Genomic DNA, 23,409 nt, shown 5'->3' with positions numbered 1-23,409 from the left:
CTACAGTTCATAGCCAATAGATTGTGGTCAGAGTCCACATCTGCCCCTGGATACGTATTACAATTTAAAACCTGGTTCCTAAATATCTGTCTAACCATTATGTATTCTATCTGAAATCTTCCAGTGTCTCCAGGCCTCTTCCATGTATATAACCGTCTGTCACGCTTCTTAAATCACGTGTTAGCTATGATTAAGTTATTCTCTGTGCAAAATTCTACCAGGCGGCTTCCTCTTTCATTCCTTACCCTCATTCCATATTGACCTACTACTTTTCCTTCTCTTCCTTTTCCTACTATCGAATTCCAGTCCCCCATGACTATTAAATTTTTGTCTCCCTTCACTATTTGAAAAATTTCTTTTATCACATCATAGATTTCTTCAATCTCTTCATCACCTTCAGAGCTAGTTGGCACATAAACTTGTACTACTTTGGTAGGCATGGGCTTCGTATCTAGCTTGGCTAAAATAATGCATTCACTATGCTGTTCATAGTAGCTTACCCGTACTCCCATTTTTTTTTCTTTTTTTTGTTCTGAAACCTTCTTCTGCATAACCCCTAGTCAATTTTGTATTTATAACCCTGTATTCAACTGACCAGAAGTCTTGTTCCTCTGCCACTGACCTGCATTAATTCCCACTATATCCAACTTTAACCTATCTATTTCCCTTTTTAAATTTTCTAACCTGCCTGCCCGATTAAGGGATCTGGCATTCCACACTCCGATCCCTATAATATGTTTTCTTTTTCCTGATGACGACATTCTCCTGAGTAGTTCCCGCCCAGAGATCTGAATGGGGGACTATTTTACCTCTGGTATATTTTACCCAAGAGGATGCCATCATCATTTAACCATACAGTAAAGCTGCATGCCCTCAGGAAAAATTACAGCTGTACTTTCCCCTTGCTTTCAGCTGTTCACAGTACCAGCACAGCAAGGTCATTTTGGCTGATGTTACAAGGCCAGATCAGTCAATCACCCAGACTGTTGCCCCTGCAGCTACTGAAAAGGCTGCTGCCCCTCTTCAGGAAGCAAACGTTTGTCTGGCCTCTCAACAGATACCCTTCCATTGTAGTTGCATCTATTGTATGGCTATCTGTTTCACTGAGGCAAGCAAGCCTCCCCACCAATGGCAAGGTCCATGGTTCGTGTGTGTGTGTGTGTGTGTGTGTGTGTGTGTGTGTGTGTGTGTGTGTGTGTGTGTGTGAGGGGGGGGGGGGAGATTTAGGCACTAGATTTAAAATTGTAAGACATTTCCAGATGTGGACTCTGACCTCAATTTATTGGTATGAACTGTAGATTAAAACTGAATAAATTGGAAAAAAGGTAGGAAGTTAAGGAGATGGGACCTGGATAAGTTGAAAGAACCAGAGGTTGTTGAGAGCTTCAGAGGGAGCATTAGGGAATGATTGACAAGAAGAGGGGAAAGGAATACAGTAGAAGATGAATGGGTAACTTAAAGAGATGAAATATTGAAGGCAGCGGAGGATTAAATAGGTAAAAAGACAAGGCCTAGTAGAAATCCTTGGAAAAAACAAGCAATATTGAATTTAATTGATGAAAGAAGAAAACTTTAAAAGTCGCAAATAAAGCATGTGAAATGGGTAAAAAAATTTTTTAATTACATTGCCAGGAAGGGCAAAATTGCGAAGCAGGATTATATAGATAACAAATGTAAGTATTTAGAAGAATATTTCACTTTGAGAAAGATAGATACTGCTTACAGGAAAATTGTGGAAAAGAAAAGCAGCTGTGTGAATATTAAGAGCTCAGATGGTAGACCAGTCCCAAGCAAAGAAGGGAAAGGTGATAAGTGGAAGGAATATACAGTGTGTCTGTACAAGGGAGATGAACTTGAAAGCAATATTATGGAAAGTGGAGTGAAAGTAGATGAAAATGAGATGGGAGGTACGATACTGTGAGAAGAATTTGACAAAACTCAGAAAGATCTAAGTCAAAACAGGGCCTCGGGAGTAAACAATATTCTGCCAGAACTACTGACAGTATTGGTAGAGCCAGCCATGTAAAACTCTTCCATCTAGTGTGCAAGATGTATGGGACAGGCGAAATACCCTCAGACTTCAAGAAGAATACAGTAATTCCAATTCTAAAGAAAGCAGCTGCTGACAGGTGTGAAAATTATCAAACTAACAGTTTAGTAAGTCATGGTTGCAACATACTAACACAAATTCTTTACAGAAGAATGGAACGACTAGTAGAAGCAGACCTCTGGGAAGATCATTTTGGATTCTGGAGAAATGTTGGAACATGAGAGGTAAAACCGACCTTATGACCTACCTTAGAAGATCAATTAAGAAAAGACAAACGTACATTCATGGCATTTGTAAACTTAGAGAAAACATTTGCCAGTGTTGATTGGAATACTATCTTTGAAATTCCAAAGGTAGCAGGGGTAAAAAACAGGGGTTGAAAAGCTATTTACAACTTGTAAAGAAACCAGATAGCAGTTAAATGAACCAAGGGGCATGAAAGGAAGGCAATGGTTGAAAACGGAGTGAGACAGGGTTGCAGCCTATCCTGATGTTATTCAACATGTACATAGAAGAAGTAGTAAAGGGAGCCAAGGAAAAATTTGGAGTAGGAATTAAAGTTCAGGGAGAAGAAATAAAAACTTTGAGGTTTGCCAATGACACCGTAATTCTACCAGAGACAGCAAAGAACCTGGAAGAGCAGTTGAATGGAACAGATGGTGTCTTGAGAGGAGGATATAAGATGAACATTAATAAATGCAAAACAAGGATAATGGAATGTAGTCAAATTAAATTAGGTGATGCTAAGGAAATCAGATTAGGAAACGAGACACTTAAATTAGCAAATGACTTTTGCTATCTGGGCAGCAAAATAACTAATGATGGTTAAAGTAGAGAGGATATAAAATGTAGACTGGCAATGGCACAAAAAGAATTTCCAAAGAAGACAAATTCGTTGACACTGAATATAAATTCACGTGATAGGAAGTCTTTTTCTGAAGGTATTTGTCTGGTGTGTAGCCACGTACCGAAATAAAACATGGGCGATAAACAGTTTACATAGAAACAGAATACAAGCTTTCAAAATGTGGTGCTACACAAGAATGTTGAAGATTAGATGGGTTGATCATACAACTAGCGAGGAAGTACTGAACAGAACTGGGGAATCAAGAAATTTGTGGCACAACTTGACCAAAAAAGGGATCGGTAGATAGGACACATTCTGAGATATCAGGGGCTCATCAATTTACACACATCAAAAAAAGTTTAGCATCACACCGGTTCCCAGAACTCCTGAAGATAGACGTTGGCTGTGGATATTGTATCACAGACACAGTCCCTTTGACTGTTCAAAGATGTCACTAAACCCACTCAAAGATATAAACAACTATGCATGAGCAGCGCCTATTACAAGAAGGGGGTCTGGCAGCCGGTCAGTTCCAGTCATTCCACCAGGAAGGAGGTACATGGCTCATGTTCTCTGTAGTTCAACCATGCCTAGACAGTCAACACCATGGTTTGATCATGTCCACATTGTTCTCCGGACATGAACTGTGTCAAACATGTCTGGGATGGATTGAAAATGACTGTTTATGGAGAACGTGACCCACCAATCACTATGAGGGATCTATGCCGAATCGCCATTGAGGAGTGGGACAATCTGGACCAACAGTGTCTTGATGACCTTGTGGACAGTATGCCATGACGAATGCAGGCATGCATCAATGCAAGAGGACATGCTACTCAGTATCAGAGGTACCAGCGTGTACAGCAATCTGGAGCACCTCTGAAGATCTCACTGTATGGTGTTACAACATGCAATGTATGCCTTTCATGAGAAATAAAGAGGGCAGAAATGATATTTATGTTGATCTCTATTCCAATTTTCTGTACAGGTTCCGGAACTCTCGGAACTGAGGTGATGCAAAACTTTTTTTGATGTTAGTAGTATTGGACGTAAGCACGGGAGGTAAAAATTGTAGAGTGAGACCAAGAGATGAATACAGCAAGCAGAGTCAGAAAGATGTAGGTTGCAGTAGTTATTTGGAGATGAAGAGGCTCACGCAGGATAGAGTAGCATAAAGAGCTACATCAAAACAGTCTTGGGACTGAAGACCACAACAACAAAAGATTGTACAAAGTTTTTTGTTGAGAAGCTCCTTTTGCATAAATATTTTTGAGATAAAAAGTAGATGCAACTTTATACCATTCTATAATTTTTCAAATGCAGAGACACCCCTTCCCCTTTTCCTACAGAGCCAAAATCATGCACAGCTCATTCTTTTGTGCAAAGAAAGTGAATTAGGGAGTAGTGTGAAGAAAAAACCAAACCTGAAAAATAAGAGCCTCCCTAAGCATCAAGTTTAATTTTTAAAAGAAATAAGAAAACCGCAAGTTCTGTATAAAGTTCCTGACAGTATGATTTAAATAAATAAATAAATAATAATGATTAAAAGTTATCTTGAAAACTAGTTGTTAAACCAAGTAAATAAAAAAAACTTGCCATATGATAAGCATGCATTTTACATTTTATCAAAATAACAAAGAGATAATCATATTTCTCTTTTTGTTGCCCAAAAAATGTATGTATTACATACAACTTAGTTTTTATATATGTTATATAATTATAAAAAGGTTAAACTGGAATGGGGAATGAGTGACTACCCAAAAAGAATGGGGAACGAAGGAACTAGAATTATAACAAGAAATAAGCCTGGCCAAACTAGACCAAGGTGGAAATGAGACTAGCCAAAGTGAATGGTTAGTGACCATTCCAGGAAGAAGAGCGGCTGAAGTGAATGCTGAATGACCATTTAGGGAACAAAGCTGACCACAACCAAAGTAAATGGTGAACAACAGTTCTTCAGAAGTCATTCCTCAGTCCTTTTGTTCACTTCAGTGAGCCATTACTTTGAACCCGTATATTTGTGCACGACCTACCTTTACTTCACATCATATCTTCTCCATTGCATCCCATGGAAGAGCATGAACAACCTGATCCGTCACACTGATAAATCAGCCATTGCTGGTGTTGTTGGTGTCCTTGTGAAATTTAGTTCCTGAACTGACAGACTATATACCACCAGTGGAGCTCACACATATCAATTTGACCAATTTTCCAGTATATTTCATGTCAGAATGCTGCCATGATATCTTTTACTGCACTATATACCACCAGTAGAGCTCACGCATATCAATACGACCAGTTTTCCAGTATATTTCATGTCATAATGCTGTGATATCTTTTACTGCACATATTATTGATTTACCTGATTGAGTTCCAAATAATGTGAAGATATTTCAGCTTGTGGCTATGAGTGTTTGCAATATAAATATGACAGAAAGGACAACAGAGAAGAAACAACTTATGGAAAGCTAAGACAAGAACAGAAAACAAGAAATTGAAATAAATGCATCTGGCTGTTACTTGTAACTGTACAATGGTGCAAACTGACAATAAGAGGAAAAACTTTCCGTCAATGATTTTTCTTTCTCTGGGAGAATGCAGATGTAAACCTGTTTCAAAATATAAGTGTCTGAAAATATACATCACATGTCGTGGGCAATACTCACCCCATTGCTTGTAAGAGCAAGAGTGTGTTGGCGCCCACAAGCCACAGCGCTCACCTCCACCTTCAGATTTGGGAACAGTGAGAGGCCATGAGGAGTGCCAAAGCGAGACATTGTTGGACCAGTACCTGTAAATAAAAATAGGAAAACTTTCAACACTACTTGAACATAAAAATAAATATTAATACAACAAAACTAGTTGTTCAGGGAGGCTAGCCTGTCATTCTCCACAGCAAAAATCTTCACAAATGTCTAAATGAATAAAAATGTTCTAAAATACCTTGTGTCTCATCCCAGTTTTAATAAAGGGATGAATAAAGGACTGTTGCCTTGATTGTCAGATGACTACATCCAATACAAAATTCTGATGGAAAAAAGGGGCAAGGGAAGCAATGACTAGATAAAAAGAGGACAAAGTATGGAAAAAAAAACCACTAACAGAATTAATTAAGTGCAAGAAAACTGAAACAATACATAAGAGAGGATTAGCAGAGACAGAGATGTACTGTATGGTCAAAAAGTATAGAAGAAATAGGGTAGGGAAAAGAAAATGACACGTGTCAACATATAACGAGGATGACACAAGAAAAGAGAATGAAGACACAAAAATAGGGACTATGATTTCTTTCTTTGTATTACAGGTGTCTTGATTTCACATGTACCCTTACAATTCCCTAGACCCAGTTGCGGCAGATTTCTTTCTTGACAAACATTCACTGTGTTCTCACCACCTTCCAACTTGTACATCTAGGTGAGTCACTTGCCTGTCATCATCAAAGTTCACTCACTTTTCTTTTCCTGAGTTCTCATGAAATACAAGTGAATCAACCAAAAGTCTTTGTCCATCATTTATTATTTCATGGTACATTTACAGGTTTCTAGCCAAATTTGCCATTAAATGAAGTCACTTACTCACCTGAAATATTACATCAATCACACCAAGAAAACCCTTCAAATCACTCATCATTTTATCAACCGTGCAAGACAGTCCCCAACAAAGACTTAACATTATACATACATGGTGCCACCCTGAGTTACATAATCCATGATTCAGGCCTTGAGGTGAAAAGCCATTAGCTACTCCCCTGTTTGATACAACAAAAAATTGCTAGCTGGTAAACATTAAACAACGGAAATAAAGGAATAGGAAGAGTATTTAGAGTTTGATTTAAATCCTCAATCTATCACCTTTGATGCAGAGCTTTCTTGAATGAAACTATACCTATCACAGTATCAATATAATTCTTTGCATTATAGTGATGATACTTTACGACTTTACAACAAATATTAATACTAAACTCACCCAGGCATCCTTGAGCTGCATTTCCCCAAGTATACACAGTAGAATTACGAACAACAGCGACATGAGCAAAACCAGCACTCAACATGTTTGCTGCCACATTCCCAGCATTTTTTTTTAATGGAACATCCTGAAAGTGTTAAAATTATGATACACAACTGGTAATCATGCAATTTTTTTTAAAAAAAAGACAATTTCATATATAACACATTAGACACATAATTTATCTATCTTCCTTGTTATATCAATGAGTCACAGTTGGAATCTGTGTAACACTTTGTAGGGATATGAAATAGAATGACACACAGGCTCAGTTATGGGTAAAGCAGGTGGAAGACTTCAGTTTAATACTAGAAAACCAGGGAAATACAGTCAGTCTACAAAGAAGATTGCTTACAAATCACTCCTGTGACCCATCCTATAATACTGATCAAGTGTATGAAACCCATATCAAATAGGACTAACAGGGGATACTGAATGTATACAGAGAAGGGCAGCACAAATGATCAGAGGTTTGTTTGATCCAAGGGAGAGTGGCACAGAGACACTGAGGAAACTGCCAGACTCTTGAAGATAGACATAAACTACCTCATGAACGCGTACTTACAAACTTTCAAGGACCATCTCTAAATGATGACTCTAGGAATATACTACAATCCCCTATATATCGTTCCAATATGGATCATGAGGGCAAGATTAGATTAATTACAACACGAACAGAGGTTTGTATACCAATGTTTGGTTTGTTTGTATATATCAACTAGAGACTAGTTTTGTTAAAACCTGACAATGGTGCCACCTAGCTCCTGTTATTGTACATTATGTAGATCCTGTATTGTTGCTTGTGTTTCTATACAACATTCATGCCCTCTAGTGACAGAATGTGTTACCAGGCAAATGGAGCAAGGTTGTGTTAGCAAGTTAGTAGTGTGTCAGTCCTACACGAGAGTACAGCATGTTTTGAGATTCTTTTTTTGGAACATAGTACAATTATGTGGTGCATTCCATATGGGAGCTTGCTGTGCTTGTACACTTATGGTGAGGTTATTATATGCGTTTATCTCATGGGAGTTTGCACCATGATAATGAGTAAATATACACATATGTGATTAATTTTCAGACTTGTGAATTTATATCAGCTATATGATCATTGTGTCTCAACACGACACAATGCAAGAATCTATGGCAATTTTTACCCTGGTGTAGGTTTTATCTATCCTACAACAGGACATGGAATGAATGGTTGGGCAAGCATGGGCTTAACTTGCAGTGACTTGGTTGTGCCACTATTGCCTCGGTTGCCTGGTCTAATTATTTTTCGTAATAATTGTTGTCAGATGTATGGTCACGATTCCCATTATATATTCTCCAGCTGATGCTTTACATATGAAAATGACAATGTAGTTCATTGAAACTGATAATAGAACCCCTTTTTTTAAAGAACAGTTTTAGGTACTGTGACTATGGCTACACTACTGTAGTGCCAAATAAACATTTAGTTCACTAGCAATTAAAATGCATATTTGGAAAGTAAGGTTACAACAGGTATTTACCTGCAGTGGACGTTTTTCAATGTAAAGTTGGTGTTCTTGTATTATGTGGAAATTCTGCTGCAAAAAACAAGTGGTGGCAAAGATAATTCAATCGAATACTTGTTGGAGAATTGCGTGTATACACAAACCCAGCAAATCTCTCTTCCTCTCAGCGACCAGTGCATATCCTTATACGGTTTCAAAAAAATTGCATATATTTAATGTGATGTCATATCTTACAGTGGAAAAGTGGTGTAGGGAGCTTAAAGTTAGCTGAAGAAAGAGTTATGATAAACAGAGGAGCTACTGAAAACCGACTGTGCTATTGGCACTACATGCACTTCAGAACTTGTAAGGGGTGTCCCGTGAGTATATGCCTAATAAATGATGACAAATAGAAGAAGTGGACAGTGTTAAATTCTTGGGATTACGGCATGATAGTAAATTCAGCTGAGAGGAGCACACCACAGAACTGCTCAAGTGTCGAAACAAATCTCTATTTGAAATGTGAATTCTGTCAAACATAGGGGATATAAAAATGAAAAAGCTGGCATACTATGCTTACTTTCACTCCACAATGTCATATGGGATTATTTTTTGGAGTAATTCACCAAGCAAAGCTAAAGTTTTCCGGGCACAAAAATGTGCAATAAGAGTTATATGTGGTGTGAACTCAAGAACACCCTGCAGAGGCCAGTTTAGGGAACTAGGGATACAAACTACTGCTTCGCAATATACTTATTCCTTAATGAAATTTATTATTAAAAATATATCACTTTTTCAAACCATGAGCGCAGTTCATGGATAAATAACAGAAATAAAAATAATCTTCACAAGGATTTGAAGTCACTTACTCTTGTACAAAAAGGTGTGTCTTTTTCAGGAACAGACATTTGCAATAACTTGCCAGCAGAAATAAAAAGCTTAACAATAAATGAAATTCAATTTAAGAGAAGCCTAAAGGATTTATTGGTGGCCAACTCCTACTCCACTGATGAATAAACTTCTTCACGATTTCAGTGCAGTAATGTGTTCATTGTAAATAAGTATTGCAGTAGTTCTATTATATGTTTATTACCTTATAAATATTTTTTTAAATTTTAAATTCAGTGCATTAATGTGATCTTAGTAAATGAGTTTTGTAAAATGATCCTTTCATATAGTGTTCATTAAAAAACTGACATTAGCTTATTTGTTTTAGTTGTAAATATTTGTTATTTATTATTGTTTTTCTGAGATGTCATGGATGACCTCCTCACTACGGATCAAGTAAATCTAATCTAATATAATCTAATATAATATAATATAATCATAGGTACTGTCATCTTTTTCAGTACTCATTTTGGTATGTTCAGTGAAAGCCCTCTGTCTTCCCCTCTCCCACCTCCCAAAACCTCACTACTTGTTCTGGAGACCTTACTCTGCCAATTGCCACAGTCTTTTCTGCTCCCCAATCACTCCTATCTGGATCAGTCATCTGTCTTACAGTCAAAAACACTGCCACAATGGTTGGCTGCTTTTTGGCATCTATGTGGGACAATCTGTACTTTGCGTATGTGGGGATGGGTTGAGTGTCTCAACAGTACAGATAGCTGTACCACAGGTGCAACCACTATGGAGGGGTACCTGTGGAAAGGTCAGAAAAACATGTGGTTTCTGAAAAGTGGCGGCAACCTTTTGAGTAGTTGCAGGGCCAGCAGTGTGGATGACTGACTATCTGGCCCTTTAACATTAGCCAACATGGCCTTGCTGTGCTCGTACTGCAAACAACTGACAGCAAGAGAACTCAGAGCAATTATTTTTGCTGAGGGCATATATGATTTAATGATGAAGGCATCCTCTTGGGTAAAATATTCCAGAGGTAAAATAGTCCCCCCATTTGGAATTCCAGGTGAGGCCTACTCAGGAGAATATCAATATCTACATCTACATCATGGAATGATAGATCCCTTAGTTGAGTAGAGGGGTCAGAGAACAGAAAAAGGAAACTAGATAGGTTGAAGTTGGATATATTGAGAATTAGTGAAGAGCAGGACTTCTGGTCAGACAGATACAGGGTTATTAATATGAAATTAATTACGGGCAATACATGAGTATGTCTAATAATGAATGCGAAAATAAGAATGCAGATAAGCTACTATGAACAGCACAGTGAATATAGTATTGTAACCAATATAGACACAAAGCCAACACCCACCACCATAATACATGTTTATATGCCAACTACCTCCACAGATCATGATACGGACAGAATGTATGATGAGATAAAAGAAGTAACTCAGATATTTAGGGTAGAGGAAAATTTAATTGTGATGGGAGACTGGAATACAATAGCAGGGAAAAGAAGAGAAAGAAAAATAATAGGAGAATACAGACCACTGGAAGGAATGAAGAAGGAATCTGACTGGTAGAATTTTCTACAGAGAATGATTTAATCATTGTCTGAGGATCATGTAAAAAGGCTGTATATGTGGTAGGGACCTGCAGACACTGGAATATTTCAGACTAATTATATAATGGTAAGACAGAGATTTTGAAATCAGATTTTAAAGTGCAAGACATTTTCATGAGCAACCCCACCAGGGTAGCCAAGAGTTCTAATGCACTGGTTGCTGGACTTGGGTAGGTGCGCCAGCCCCCGGATCAGTCTGCCCAGCGGATTAATGACGAGGGCCGGTAGGCCGGCCAGACTGGATGTGGTTTTTAGGCGGTTTTCCACATCCCACTAGGTGAATACCGGGCTGGTCCCTATGTACTGACTCAGTTACACGATTCACAGACACTTGAAAACGTTTGCACTACTCCATGGCTTATACTAGACGCAGACAGCTGGGGTGCACTAATTCCGGCCTGGGGGGGTTTCAGGTGGTGGCAGCGAGGGCATCTAGACACATTCTCTAACTAACACTGCCACATCAATAGTATCAAGGCTGACCCCGCATTGCAGCAGGACTAAGGCCTCAAGTATGTGATGATGTTGACTATGCTCACAGTTAATTGGTTACTAGTGAACCCAGCAATGCTCCGCAATTGCTAAATATGCAAGGGAATTGGATATACGTCCTAATCACCCCCCCCCCCCCCCCCACCACCACCACTTTCTATCTTTCTCCTACTACCATCCCTCTCTTTCTCCACCTTCTCCTTCTGGCCCCTACCTCTGGCATCACCTTCCCTTCACACCTTGTACATCTCTTATCCCACACTCACTCTATCCATCTCCTCCTCCCCCCTTCTCTGCCCATCTCTTCCTCCCCCCTCTCTCCAACCTTATTTGTTTATACAAACAGAACTTTGATTGGGAACAGAAGTCAAAATGAGAGGGTAAACTGGTTGGAATTATTAGTACAAGGGGTATGAGAGAGACCTTTCCAGCTGCTAGATCAGTCAGGATAATCGCTTTAATGACAGTATTTCGCATGGTTTTAATCTATGAGCAGGTAGGATTATAAAAGTTAATCATAAACACAATGTTTCTATTTTCTGTTAAAAATGGCTATGAACAGGAAAACAAATCACCCATTTTCACACCAAAGCTTAGCATGTTCTTTTTATAGCTAGTTTAGCAGAAAATGTTTATTGTATAACATGTCCATTCTTCCAGTGGTTTAGGCTGTGCATTGTCTGTCAGTCAGTCTGTCAGTCTTCTTTGATTTGCCTTCAAACACTGTCTATACTCTATGGCAGTTTAATTGACTCAATGATCATGAAGTTTGCCTGTGCTGCACAGACGTCAGCCAATGTTTCGACATCTCACTGGTGGCATTTTTTCCAAAGAAGTAAACCCAATCTCTCGTCCTTCATTTCCATTTAAAACAGTAAAAAAGTCAAGACCCAGGCAAAGTTACGTTCCTACAATGCCACATGAGGAACCTGTTTGAGCACCAAGGAAGAATGATATCTGGAGGACCCAAGATAACCAACCAGTATGTGTGCACTGCGGACGACTGGGACATGTTGTGTGCTATTGTTGAGAAAGACAGTGGATATTTGATGATGCCCATGCCAGAACACAGCAGACCGACGCCAACTCCCGGACGACAAAGATGAACAAGAAGATGTGGGTGCAGGACGACGTAGGTCACCATCGCCGCAAGCTAGCCACTGGAGAGGACGCTTCCCAACATGTCAATCAAGGTCTCCATTGCTGTTTAGAGGCTCCAGACGATCACCTAATTGCCTCAACCTGGAAAACTAAAGGGTGCGACCTTCCTTGGAGGTGAGGCCGCCGAAGAGAAAAGTCCTCCACCATTGATCACTATAAAAATGATAGGAAACTATGTCAATATCCTCATGGATGGCCGACCAGCCCAAGCTCTTGTGGGCTCTGGAGCATCAATTCAGTCATTTTGGAGAAGTATTGTCACTGTCACAATTTGCAGAAAACCTTATTCGTCAACAGCAAAACATCTCTGCTGAAGGTGGCTAATGCGAAATATGTAAAACATACAGGAAGATGTGTCTTTCGTGTGGGTATAAGTGGCCATACACAGCCCTTAGAATTCATCGTCTTACAAGACTGTAGTCATGACGTCCTTCTCGGATCGGATTTTTTGAAAGCTTCTCAAGCAGTTACAGATTGTGGTTGCTCGAAGATTGTGCTAGATGAGATGAGATACTGTGGACAGGAAAATGGGCGTCCCCTTGTGTGGAGACTATGTGTGCTGGATGAAGTGATCATTCCTGCAGTCAGTGCTAGAAAGGTAGCTGTCATGTGTCCTGCCATGCATCAACCCATGGATCTTGTAGTGGAATGTAAGAGAAGCATACTACTGAAGAATAACTTGGTCACCCAACCTGTGTTGTCTCGTTTAAGAACGGATTCGGTGAATTGTGGATAATTAACTGTCGCCGAGAATCGCAGATCCTTCCACAATACATGTGCATAGCAAATGCTGAGCCGTTAATTGCAGAACAGCTGAGCGTCACAGAAAATTCCCATACCGAGTCTGTGGGCGAAATTAGCACTACCACTATGAGACAAGATCTTCTAGCTCAACTATCATCAGATCTCACTAAGGAACAACAGAAGAAGCTACTTGCCATTCTTCAAGAGTTCTCTGAATGATTCAATCCACAGGTGAAGAGCAAATTACACAAATCAGCAGTGAAGCACCGGATTAGCTCTGGAGACCAGCAACCAATAAGTCAGAGAGCATACCGTGTGTCAGCAATGGAACGTTGAATAATTCACGATGAGATAGAGAAAATGACGAAGAATGACATCATTCAGCCTTCGCAGAGCCCATGATCACCACCAGTGGTTTTCGTCAGGAAGAAGGATGGCAGTTGGTGCTCTTGTACTGATTACAGGAAGCTTAATAAGGTAACTAAAAAGAACGTTTAACCTCTTCCACGAGTTGATGATACACTAGATTGTTTGAAGGGGGCTAAGTTTTTCTCAACCATGTACTGGCAAATCAAAGTAGATGAGGCTGATTGTGAGAAAACTGCATTCATCACCCCCTGAGGGCCTGTACAAGTTTAAGGTAATGCCATTTGGTTTGTGTAATGCACCAGCAACTTTTGAACGAATGATGGATAATCTTCTAAGGCACCTGAAGTGGATGATGTATCTTTGTTATTTACATGACATTATAGTGTTCTCAGAGACATCTGATAAACACATAAAAAGACTGAGGGGGGGCTCCAACAAGCTGGACTGAAACTTAATCCAAGAAAGTGTCTCTTTGGAGCAAAAGAAATCAAAATACTTGGGCTCCTTGTGTTAAACAAAGGCATGTGACCAGACCCAGAAAAGGTGAGATCTATAACGGAATTTCCTATTTCTGAAAGTATTAGAGATGTGAGAAGCTTCCTTGGATTATGTTCTTATTACCATCGTTTTATCAAAGACTTTTGTATCAAAGCCAGGCCACTCCAAGAGTTGTTAAAAGCTGATGCTAAATTTATCTGAGGTGGTGCTCAACAAGATTCTTTCGATGTGCTGCGAAAAGCTCTGATGACTGACCCTGTACTTGGTCTGTATGATGAGAGAGCACCTGCAGAACTATATACAGATGCCAGGGGATATGAGATCTGTTCTGGTGCAGATTTTGGATGGAAAAGAGAACGTTATGGCCTATGAGAAACTACTGAACTACAGAAAGAGAATGTCTTGCTGTGATCTGGGCTACGTGCAGATTTCGACAGTATCTCTATGGAAGGCCTTTCACAGTTGCTACAGATCATCACTCACTTTGTTGGTTGACAGGTCTTATGGATCCAACAGGATGACTCGCCAGGTGGGCACTAAGTCTTCAAGAGTTTGACATTACCATAGTGTACAAAAGTGGAAGAAAACACCAAGATGCCGACTGTCTCTCAAGAAACCCTGTTCAAGACCATCAAGACTTTGATGAAGATAGTGGCTGTCTCGCTGCACTCCAGGATCTCTCTGCTGAGTGGAAGAAGGACACCAAGATATCTCAAATTATGCTTGCCTTAAATCGGTCAGAGGATGTGAAAGGACAATTTAAGGTAGTTAATGGATTACTTTGTACGAAAAACACTGATCCATTTGGAAAGAGGTGGCTACCAGTGATTCCTAAACACATGCGCTCAGATGTTCTACAGAAATTCCATGACACACCTAAGGCCAGACATTTAGGATTTATTGAGACATACAATAGGATCTGCAAGAGATTTTTCTGGTCACGTTTATTTAGGAGTGTCCGTCACTATGTGTCGCACTGTCGAGAATGCCCGAGGAGAATGGCAGTTCCTCAGAAACCACCTGGCTGACTATTACCAATTCCACCAGCCGAAACGCCTTTCCAGCGCTTTGGGATTGACCTCCTCGGACAATTACCAATATCTGCTAGGGGCAAAAGATGGATTATTGTTTGCACTAATTATCTGACACACTATGCCATTACAAAAGCCATGAAAACAGCCGAAGCATTTGAGGTAGCCAAATTCATCCTGGAAGACATTGTATTAAAACACGGTGCCCCAAGGTTGTTAATTATAGATCGAGGGAAAGTTTTTCAATCTTGTGACAGAGATAAACTGTCGGTGCAACATTACTCATCACATGATGACTGCCTATCATCTGCAAACTAACGAGCTTACTGAACACCTTAATAAGACCTTGGCCAACATGCTATCAATGTTTGTCAATGTTGAGCAGAACAACTGGGATGAGGTGCTACCTTTCGTGATGTTTGCTTACAACACTGCCAAACAAGACACCACAAGATTTACGCCATTTTTCCTGGTGCATGGGCATGAGGCAATGATGATGATGGACGCTGTGTTTCTGTTACACCCTGATGATGTGGACGACGACTACATCAGGCAGGTGTTAACCAGAGCTGAGGAAGCTCGGCAGTTAGCTCAACTCCACACGCTGCAGCCTAAAGAAAACGACTGCCAAAGGTATGACGCGAGCCACCACCCTGTAGTCTACCAGCCCGGTGACCTCGTCTGGAACTTCACTCCTGTTTGGAAGGTTGGTTTCTCTGAGAAGCTCCTCAGGTGCTACTTTGGACCTTGTAAGGTTGTAAGACAGTTGTCTGATGTTACTTATGAAGTTGAAGATTTCGACCCCGACACAAGATGGGAGATACGGTCCATGTCCTTCGAATGAAGCCCTATAAGAATCCTGCAGCCCAGGGTAAATTCGAAGTTCCAGCAACAGGCAACAAGCGGAAAGGCAACGAAGGACGTAGTGGCAAGGGAAGTTCTAAGAAGATCACCGCCAGGGTGAACATCAGGCATCGGGAGTCGCAGTATGCAGGACTGGTGACTCGTTCCCGGACAAGGAGGATGTAACACTGAGACGCTGTTCCCTCAAGGACAGAGCAATGTCACAGAAGAAGCTGAGTAGCGCAGTCGCCGAAGTCTAGTGGTTACGATACTAGATTGTTGCATTGAGGGTCTTGAGTTCAAAACTCAACTGAACTGAAAAAAAATTTAATTTCTGTATTTGGTTCGAGTACATTCTATAAGTATCCACAAATGGCAAGAAGCATTGTACTGGAATGTTCTGTAGCTGTATATATACCATATGTGTCCTGGCCAGAGGTAGTTTGCTCTGCGCTCTTGTATGTGCAAGTGCTGAATAAACCTTCTTTAAGTGAAGTTAGTGTTCGTCATTCATCTACTTACACCTTCCTCTATGTGACATTATTATCACCACTAATAACACACAGAAATGTTGCTTTCCATTATATTCTTTTTCACAAAATATCAATACTCATTGTGGAATTTGTTATTATTATGAAAACTTGTGATAACAGAACTGTTAAATTGACCATCACATTTCTTTCATTGAGATTTGCATAAAAAAAAAAAAAGAAAACCATCCAGATTTTCAACTTTTCCGGTGGATTTCCCAAAAATTTTCTTTCATACAAACCTTGCCCTGGTAATTAAAGGAAAAAAAACCAAATCGGTCAAGCTGTTCTCAATTGATGATCTTTCATACATGTGGCAACTGATTTTTATTTGTATACATAGACTGTACATTAAAACCTAAGAAATGGTAAAACAGTAGCAAATTAAGGAGATGGAACCTGGTTAAGTTGAAAGAATCAGAAATTATTGTAAGTTACAGAGGGAGCACTTGGTAACATTTGACAGGTAGCTTTCTGAGATCAAATAGTGAAGGCAGCAGAGGATCAAATACGTAAAAAGGCACGGCCTAGTAGAAATCCTTGGATAACATAGAAGATATTTAATTTAATTTATGAAAGGAGAAAATATCTACATCTACATCTACATGATTACTCTGCAATTCACATTTAAGTGCTTGGCAGACGGTTCATCGAACCACAATCATACTATCTCTCTACCATTCCACTCCCGAACAGCGCGTTGGAAAAACGAACACCTAAACCTTTATGTTCGAGCTCTGATTTCTTATTTTATTTTTATGATCATTCCTACCTATGTAGGTTGGGCTCAACAAAATATTTTCGCATTCGGAAGAGAAAGTTGGTGACTGAAATTTCGTAAAAAGATCTCGCTGCGACGAAAAACGTCTTTGCTTTAATGACTTCCATCCCAACTCGCGTATCATATCTGCCACACACTCTCCCCTATTACGTGATAATACAAAATGAGCTGCCCTTTTTTGCACTCTTTCGATGTCCTCCGTCAATACCACCCGGTAAGGATCCCACACTGCGCAGCAATATTCTAACAGAGGACGAACGAGTGTAGTGTAAGCTGTCTCTTTAGAGGACTTGTTGCATCTTCTAAGTGTCCTGCCAATGAAACGCAACCTTTGGCTCGCCTTCCCCACAATATTATCTATGTGGTCCTTCCAACTGAAGTTGTTTGTAATTTTAACACCCAGGTACTTAGTTGAATTGACAGCCTTGAGAATTGTACTATTTATCGAGTAATCGAATTCCAACGGATTTCTTTTGGAACTCATGTGGATCACCTCACACTTTTTGTTATTTAGCTTCAACTGCCACCTGCCACACCATACAGCAATCTTTTCTAAATCGCTTTGCAACTGATACTGGTCTTCGGATGACCTTACTAGACGGTAAATTACAGCATCATCTGCGAACAACCTAAGAGAACTGCTCAGATTGTCACCCAGGTCATTTATATAGATCAGGAACAGCAGAGGTCCCAGGACGCTTCCCTAGGGAACACCTGATATCACTTCAGTTTTACCCGATGATTTGCTGTCTATTACTACGAACTGCGATCTTTCTGACAGGAAATCATGAGTCCAGTTGCACAACTGAGACAATACCCCATAGGCCCGCAGCTTGATTAGAAGTCGCTTGTGAGGAACGGTGTCAAAAGCTTTCCGGAAATCTACAAAAACGGAATCAACTTGAGATCCCCTGTCAATAGTGGCCATTACTTCGTGCGAATAAAGAGCTAGCTGCGTTGCACAAGAACGATGTTTTCTGAAACCATGCTGATTATGTATCAATAGATTGTTCCCTTCAAGGTGATTCATAATGTTTGAATACAGTATATGCTCCAAAACCCTACTGCAAACCGATGACAATGATATAGGTCTGTAGTTAGATGGATTACTCCTACTACCCTTCTTAAACACTGGTGCGACCTGCGCAATTTTTCAACCTGTAGGTACAGATCTATTGGTGAGTGAGCGGTTGTACATGATTGCTAAGTAGGGAGCTATTGTATCAGCGTAATCTTAAAGGAACCTAATCGGTATACAATCTGGACCTGAAGACTTGCCCGTATCAAGCGACTTGAGTTGCTTCGCAACCCCTAAGGTATCTACTTCTAAGAAACTCATGCTAGCAGCTGTTCGTGTTTCAAATTCTGGAATATTCCATTTGTCTTCCCTGGTGAAGGAATTTCGGAAAACTGCGTTCAATAACTCTGCTTTAGCGGCACAGTCGTCGGTAACAGTACCATCGGCACTGCACAGCGAAGGTATTGACTGCGTCTTGCCGCTTGTGTACTTTACATACGACCAGAATTTCTTCAGATTTTCTACCAAATTTCGAGACAATGTTTCCTTGTGGAACCTCTTAAAGGCATCTCGCATTGAAGTCCGTGCCAAATTTCAAGCGTCTGTAAATTTTAGCCAATCTTCAGGATTTCGCGTTCTTCTGAACTTCGCATGCTTTTTCCGTTGCCTCTGCAACAGCGTTCGGACCTGTTTTGTGTACCATGGGGGATCAGTTCCATCTCTTACCAATTTATGAGGTATGAATCTCTCAATTGCTGTTGCTACTATATCTTTGAATTTGAGCCACATCTCATCTACATTTGCATAGTCAGTTTGGAAGGAATGGAGATTGTCTCTTAGGAAGGCTTCTAGTCACACTTTATCCGCTTTTTTAAATAAAATTATTTTGCATTTGTTTCTGGTGGATTTGGAAGAAACGGTATTGAGCCTAGCTACAACGACCTTGTGATCACTAATCCCTGTATCAGTCATGATGCTCTCTATTAGCTCTGGATTGTTTGTGGCTAAGAGGTCAAGTGTGTTTTCGCAACCATTTACAATTCGCGTGGGTTCGTGGACTAACTGCTCGAAATAATTTTCGGAGAAAGCATTTAGAACAATCTCGGAAGATGTTTTCTGCCTACCACCAGTTTTGAACAAGTATTTTTGCCAACATATCGAGGGAAGGTTGAAGTCCCCACCAACTATAATCGTATGAGTGGGGTATTTATTTGTTACGAGACTCAAATTTTCTCTGAACTGTTCAGCAACTATATCATTGGAGTCTGGGGGTTGGTAGAAGGAGCCAATTATTAACTTAGTTCGGCTGTTTAGTATAACCTCCACCCATACCAATTCGCAAGGAGTATCTACTTCGACTTCACTACAAGATAAACCACTACTGACAGACACAAACACTCCACCACCAATTCTGCCTAATCTATCTTTCCTGAACACCGTCTGAGACTTCGTACAAATTTCTGCAGAACTTATTTCAGGCTTTAGCCAGCTTTCTGTACCTATAACAATTTCAGCTTCTGTGCTTTCTATTAGCACTTGAAGCTCAGGGACTTTCCCAGCACAACTACAACAACTTACAACTACAATTCCAACTGTTCCTTGATCCAAGCACGTCCTATATTTGCCATGCACCCTTTGAGATTGCAGCCCATCCCGTACTTTCCCGAGGCCTTCTAACCTAAAAAACCGCCCAGTCCACGCCACGCAGCCTCCGCTACCCGTGTAGCCGCCAGCTGAGTGTAGCAAACTCCTGACCTATTCAGCGGAACCCGAAACCCCACCACCCTACGGTGCAAGTCAAAGAATGTGCAGCCAACACGGTTGCAAAACTGTCTGAGCCTCTGATTCAGACCCTCCACTCGGCTCTGCACCAAAGGTCCGCAGTCGGTTCTGTCAACGGTGCTTCAGATGGTGAGCTCTGCCTTCATCTCATAAGCAAGACTGGCAGCCTTCACCAAATCAGATAGCCGCTAGAATCCAGAGAAAATTTCCTCAGATCCAAAGTGAAACGCGTCATTAGTGCCAACATGTGCCACCACCTGCACCTTGTGCTCTTCATGGCATCCGGAAGGATCCTTTCCACATCAGGAATGACTCCACCCGGAATGCACATGGAGTGCACGCTGGATTTCTTCCCCTCCTTGGCCGCCATATCCCTAAGGGGCCCCATTACGCGCCTAACATTGGAGCTCCCAACTACCAATAAGCCCACCCTCTGTGATTGCCCGGATCTTGAAGGCTGAGAATCATCCTCTGAAACAGGGCAGGCAGTTGCATCTGGCTCAGCCAGAGACAGTACCTGAAACCTGTTTGTCAGATGCACCAGAAAGGCTTTCTGATCAGCCTCTGGGGACATCTTTCGCTGTCTGGCACGCCTTGGAACGGCCTCCCAATCAACCACAGACGAGGGCTCAGCCCCACTGCGGGCAGCAACCGGGGTAACCACAGCGGCAGACCGATCTGGAGACAGACGGGATGAGGTTGACATCCCCGTGATACCCAAGTCCGGCTCCCCACAGTGGTGCCCATTGGCAACAGCCTCAAGCTGCACGACCGAAGTCAGCGCAGCCTGCAGTTGTGAGCGAAGGGATGCCAACTCAGCCCTCATCCGAACACAGCAATCACAGTCCCTATCCATTCTAGTCGATGTTGAACAACAGTTACTGAAACACGAGTCCCTGCCTAGATAACGCAAGGGAAACACGCAAAGAATGTATGAACCAACCTGTACAAATGCCTAGCCACTGCGCTACAATCTGCCTGAATTTACGATTACAGTAACTAAAACTCGAAATTACACCTCCTATACGAAACTCACACGCAATTTAAGTAAGAATCTACGAAGTAAACACAGAGAAGAAGCTATATACGTATCTTTCTGCGCTGTCAATGTGCACCAACTGGGAGCTCAGGCCATATAAAATGCAGCAAACTAGGCAGGTGAAGGAAAATACAGAAGTCTAAAAAATGAGATTGGCAGGAAGTACAAAATGGTTAAGTAGGACTGTCTAAAGCACAACAGCGAGGCTGGAGAAGCATGTATAACTTGCCGAAAGATACAAAGAGACCTTTGGAGAAACAGAGATGCAATTTGGTTAATATCAGGTGCTCAGATGGCTAGTCAGTTCTAAATGAAGAAGGGAAGATGAAAGATGATAGAAGTACATAAAGAGGTTTCGTAAGTGAAAAGAGCTTGAAGGCAATATTGTAACAGCACAATGAGAATGCAAGGACCTGTCAGTGGCATATTGCAGAGGACCATTGAGAAGATTAGATCCAGGATGCTGTCGATGGCTTCAAATGAGAATTTGTAAAATACCACATCACTATTTCTCCAAGAGAAGGCGTAATGCCACAATCTGTGAGTATGCAGTATGATGTACAGCTTAGCAGTGTTAGCTGGCGTGCTGCATGTTATCAGTTCAAGCCCAACCACCAACAATTATTTCTTATTTAATATTTATCATTTCTGGAATGTTCTTGACATATGTTATGTTTGTAATGTTTTGATATTCTGGAATATTCAGTGTTTGTATAAATAGCTCCACTCTCCATACAGGAGTTCAGTTCTTTTCTGTTGCAGCTGTATGTTGGTGTCAGTCACAAATGTGTCTTCAGTGTTCTTGCTGTACTTCACTGATGACACAGCCTTTGGTTTGTAGTTGATTGTGGTGTCGATGTGACAATATTACAGAAAGGAAGAGGGAGCAGATGAAAATAAGAGGAAAGGTATGATACTGTGAGAAGAATGTGACAGAGCACAGAAAAACCTAAGCCCCCTGGAGCACACAGCATTCCCTCACAATTGTTGAGATCCTCAAAAGAGCCAGACAAGAAAAAATTATTCCACCTAGTGTGCAAAAAATATGAGACTTGTGAAATAATCTCACACTTTACCAACAATTCCAATTCCAAAGAAAGCAGATGCTGACAAGTGCAAAAATTAGTGAACCACCAATTTAATAAGTAATGACTGCAAAATACTGCTACAAATTATTTACAGAAGAATGGAAAAACTGGTAGAAGCCAGCAACAGGGAAGATCAGTTTGGGTTCCAGAGAAATGTAGGAAATACTGGCCCTATGATTTATTTCAGAAGTTAGGTTACAGAAGTGCAAACCTACATTTATAAAATTTGTGGACTTAGAGATAGCTTTAGGCAATGTTGACTGAAATGCACTATTTGAAATTCTGAAGGAAGCAGCAGTAAAATACAGGGGACAAAAGGTTATAAACAATTTGCACAGAAGCCGTACAGCAGTTATAACACTCAATGGGCATGAAAGGGAAGCAGTGGTTGAGAAGGAAGTGAAACAAAGCTGTAGCCTATCCCAAACATTGTTCAGCCTGTACGCTGAGTAAGCAGTAAAGCAAACCAAACAAAAATTTGGAAGAGGAATTAAAATTCAGGGAGCAGAAATAAAATCTTTGAGGTTTGCCAATGAGATTGTAATTCTGTAAGACAGCAACGGACTTCGAAGAGTAGCTGAGTGGAAGGGATTGTTTCTTGAAAAGAGGTTATAAGGTGAGCATAAACAAAATTAAAACAATGGTAATGGAATGCTGATGAATTAAATCTGGCATTTCTGTAGGGGTTAAATTAAGAAATGAGATAATAAACTTAGTATACCAGTTTTGCAATTTGCACAGAAAACTAACTCTACTTAGTAGAGACATTATAAAATGCAGTCTGGAAAGAATTACTGAAGACAAGGAATTCATTAACATCAAATGTAAATTTAAGTGTTAGGAAGTATTTTCTGAAGGTATATATCTGGTGTGTGGCTTTGTACAGAAGTGACAGGTGGACAATAAGCATTTCACACAAGAAGAGAATAAAAGATCTTGAAATGTGGTACTAAAGAAGAATGTTGAAGATTAGAGGGACAGATCACAAACTAATGAGATGATACTGAATTGAATTGTAGAGAAAAGAAATCTATGGATTGAACTGATCAAATAAAATTTCAGCTGATAGGACACATTCTGAGGTATCAAAGAACTGTCAATATGGTATTGGTGGGAAGTGGGGAGGGGGGGGGGGGGGGGAGATTCTAGGAGGAGACCAAGAATGAACACACTAATCATTTTCAAATGG

At 40.5% G+C, this 23,409-nt stretch overlaps 1 protein-coding gene across 1 annotated transcript in view; it reads right to left on the bottom strand.

The window, feature by feature from the left end:
- Positions 1–23,409, bottom strand: part of LOC126236303 (uncharacterized) — a 451,155-nt gene that overhangs the window by 223,867 nt on the left and 203,879 nt on the right. The window contains exons 15-16 of the mRNA XM_049945503.1: positions 6,864–6,990; positions 5,564–5,688 (exon numbers count right to left, since the gene is read on the bottom strand). Coding sequence (XP_049801460.1) covers positions 5,564–5,688; positions 6,864–6,990 — 252 coding nt within the window. The remainder of the gene's footprint in view (positions 1–5,563; positions 5,689–6,863; positions 6,991–23,409) is intronic.

This window comes from Schistocerca nitens, chromosome 2 (assembly GCF_023898315.1).
Source record: "Schistocerca nitens isolate TAMUIC-IGC-003100 chromosome 2, iqSchNite1.1, whole genome shotgun sequence".
NCBI classification, from domain to species: Eukaryota; Metazoa; Arthropoda; class Insecta; order Orthoptera; family Acrididae; genus Schistocerca; species Schistocerca nitens.
This window is presented reverse-complemented; position numbering and strand designations above follow the sequence as displayed.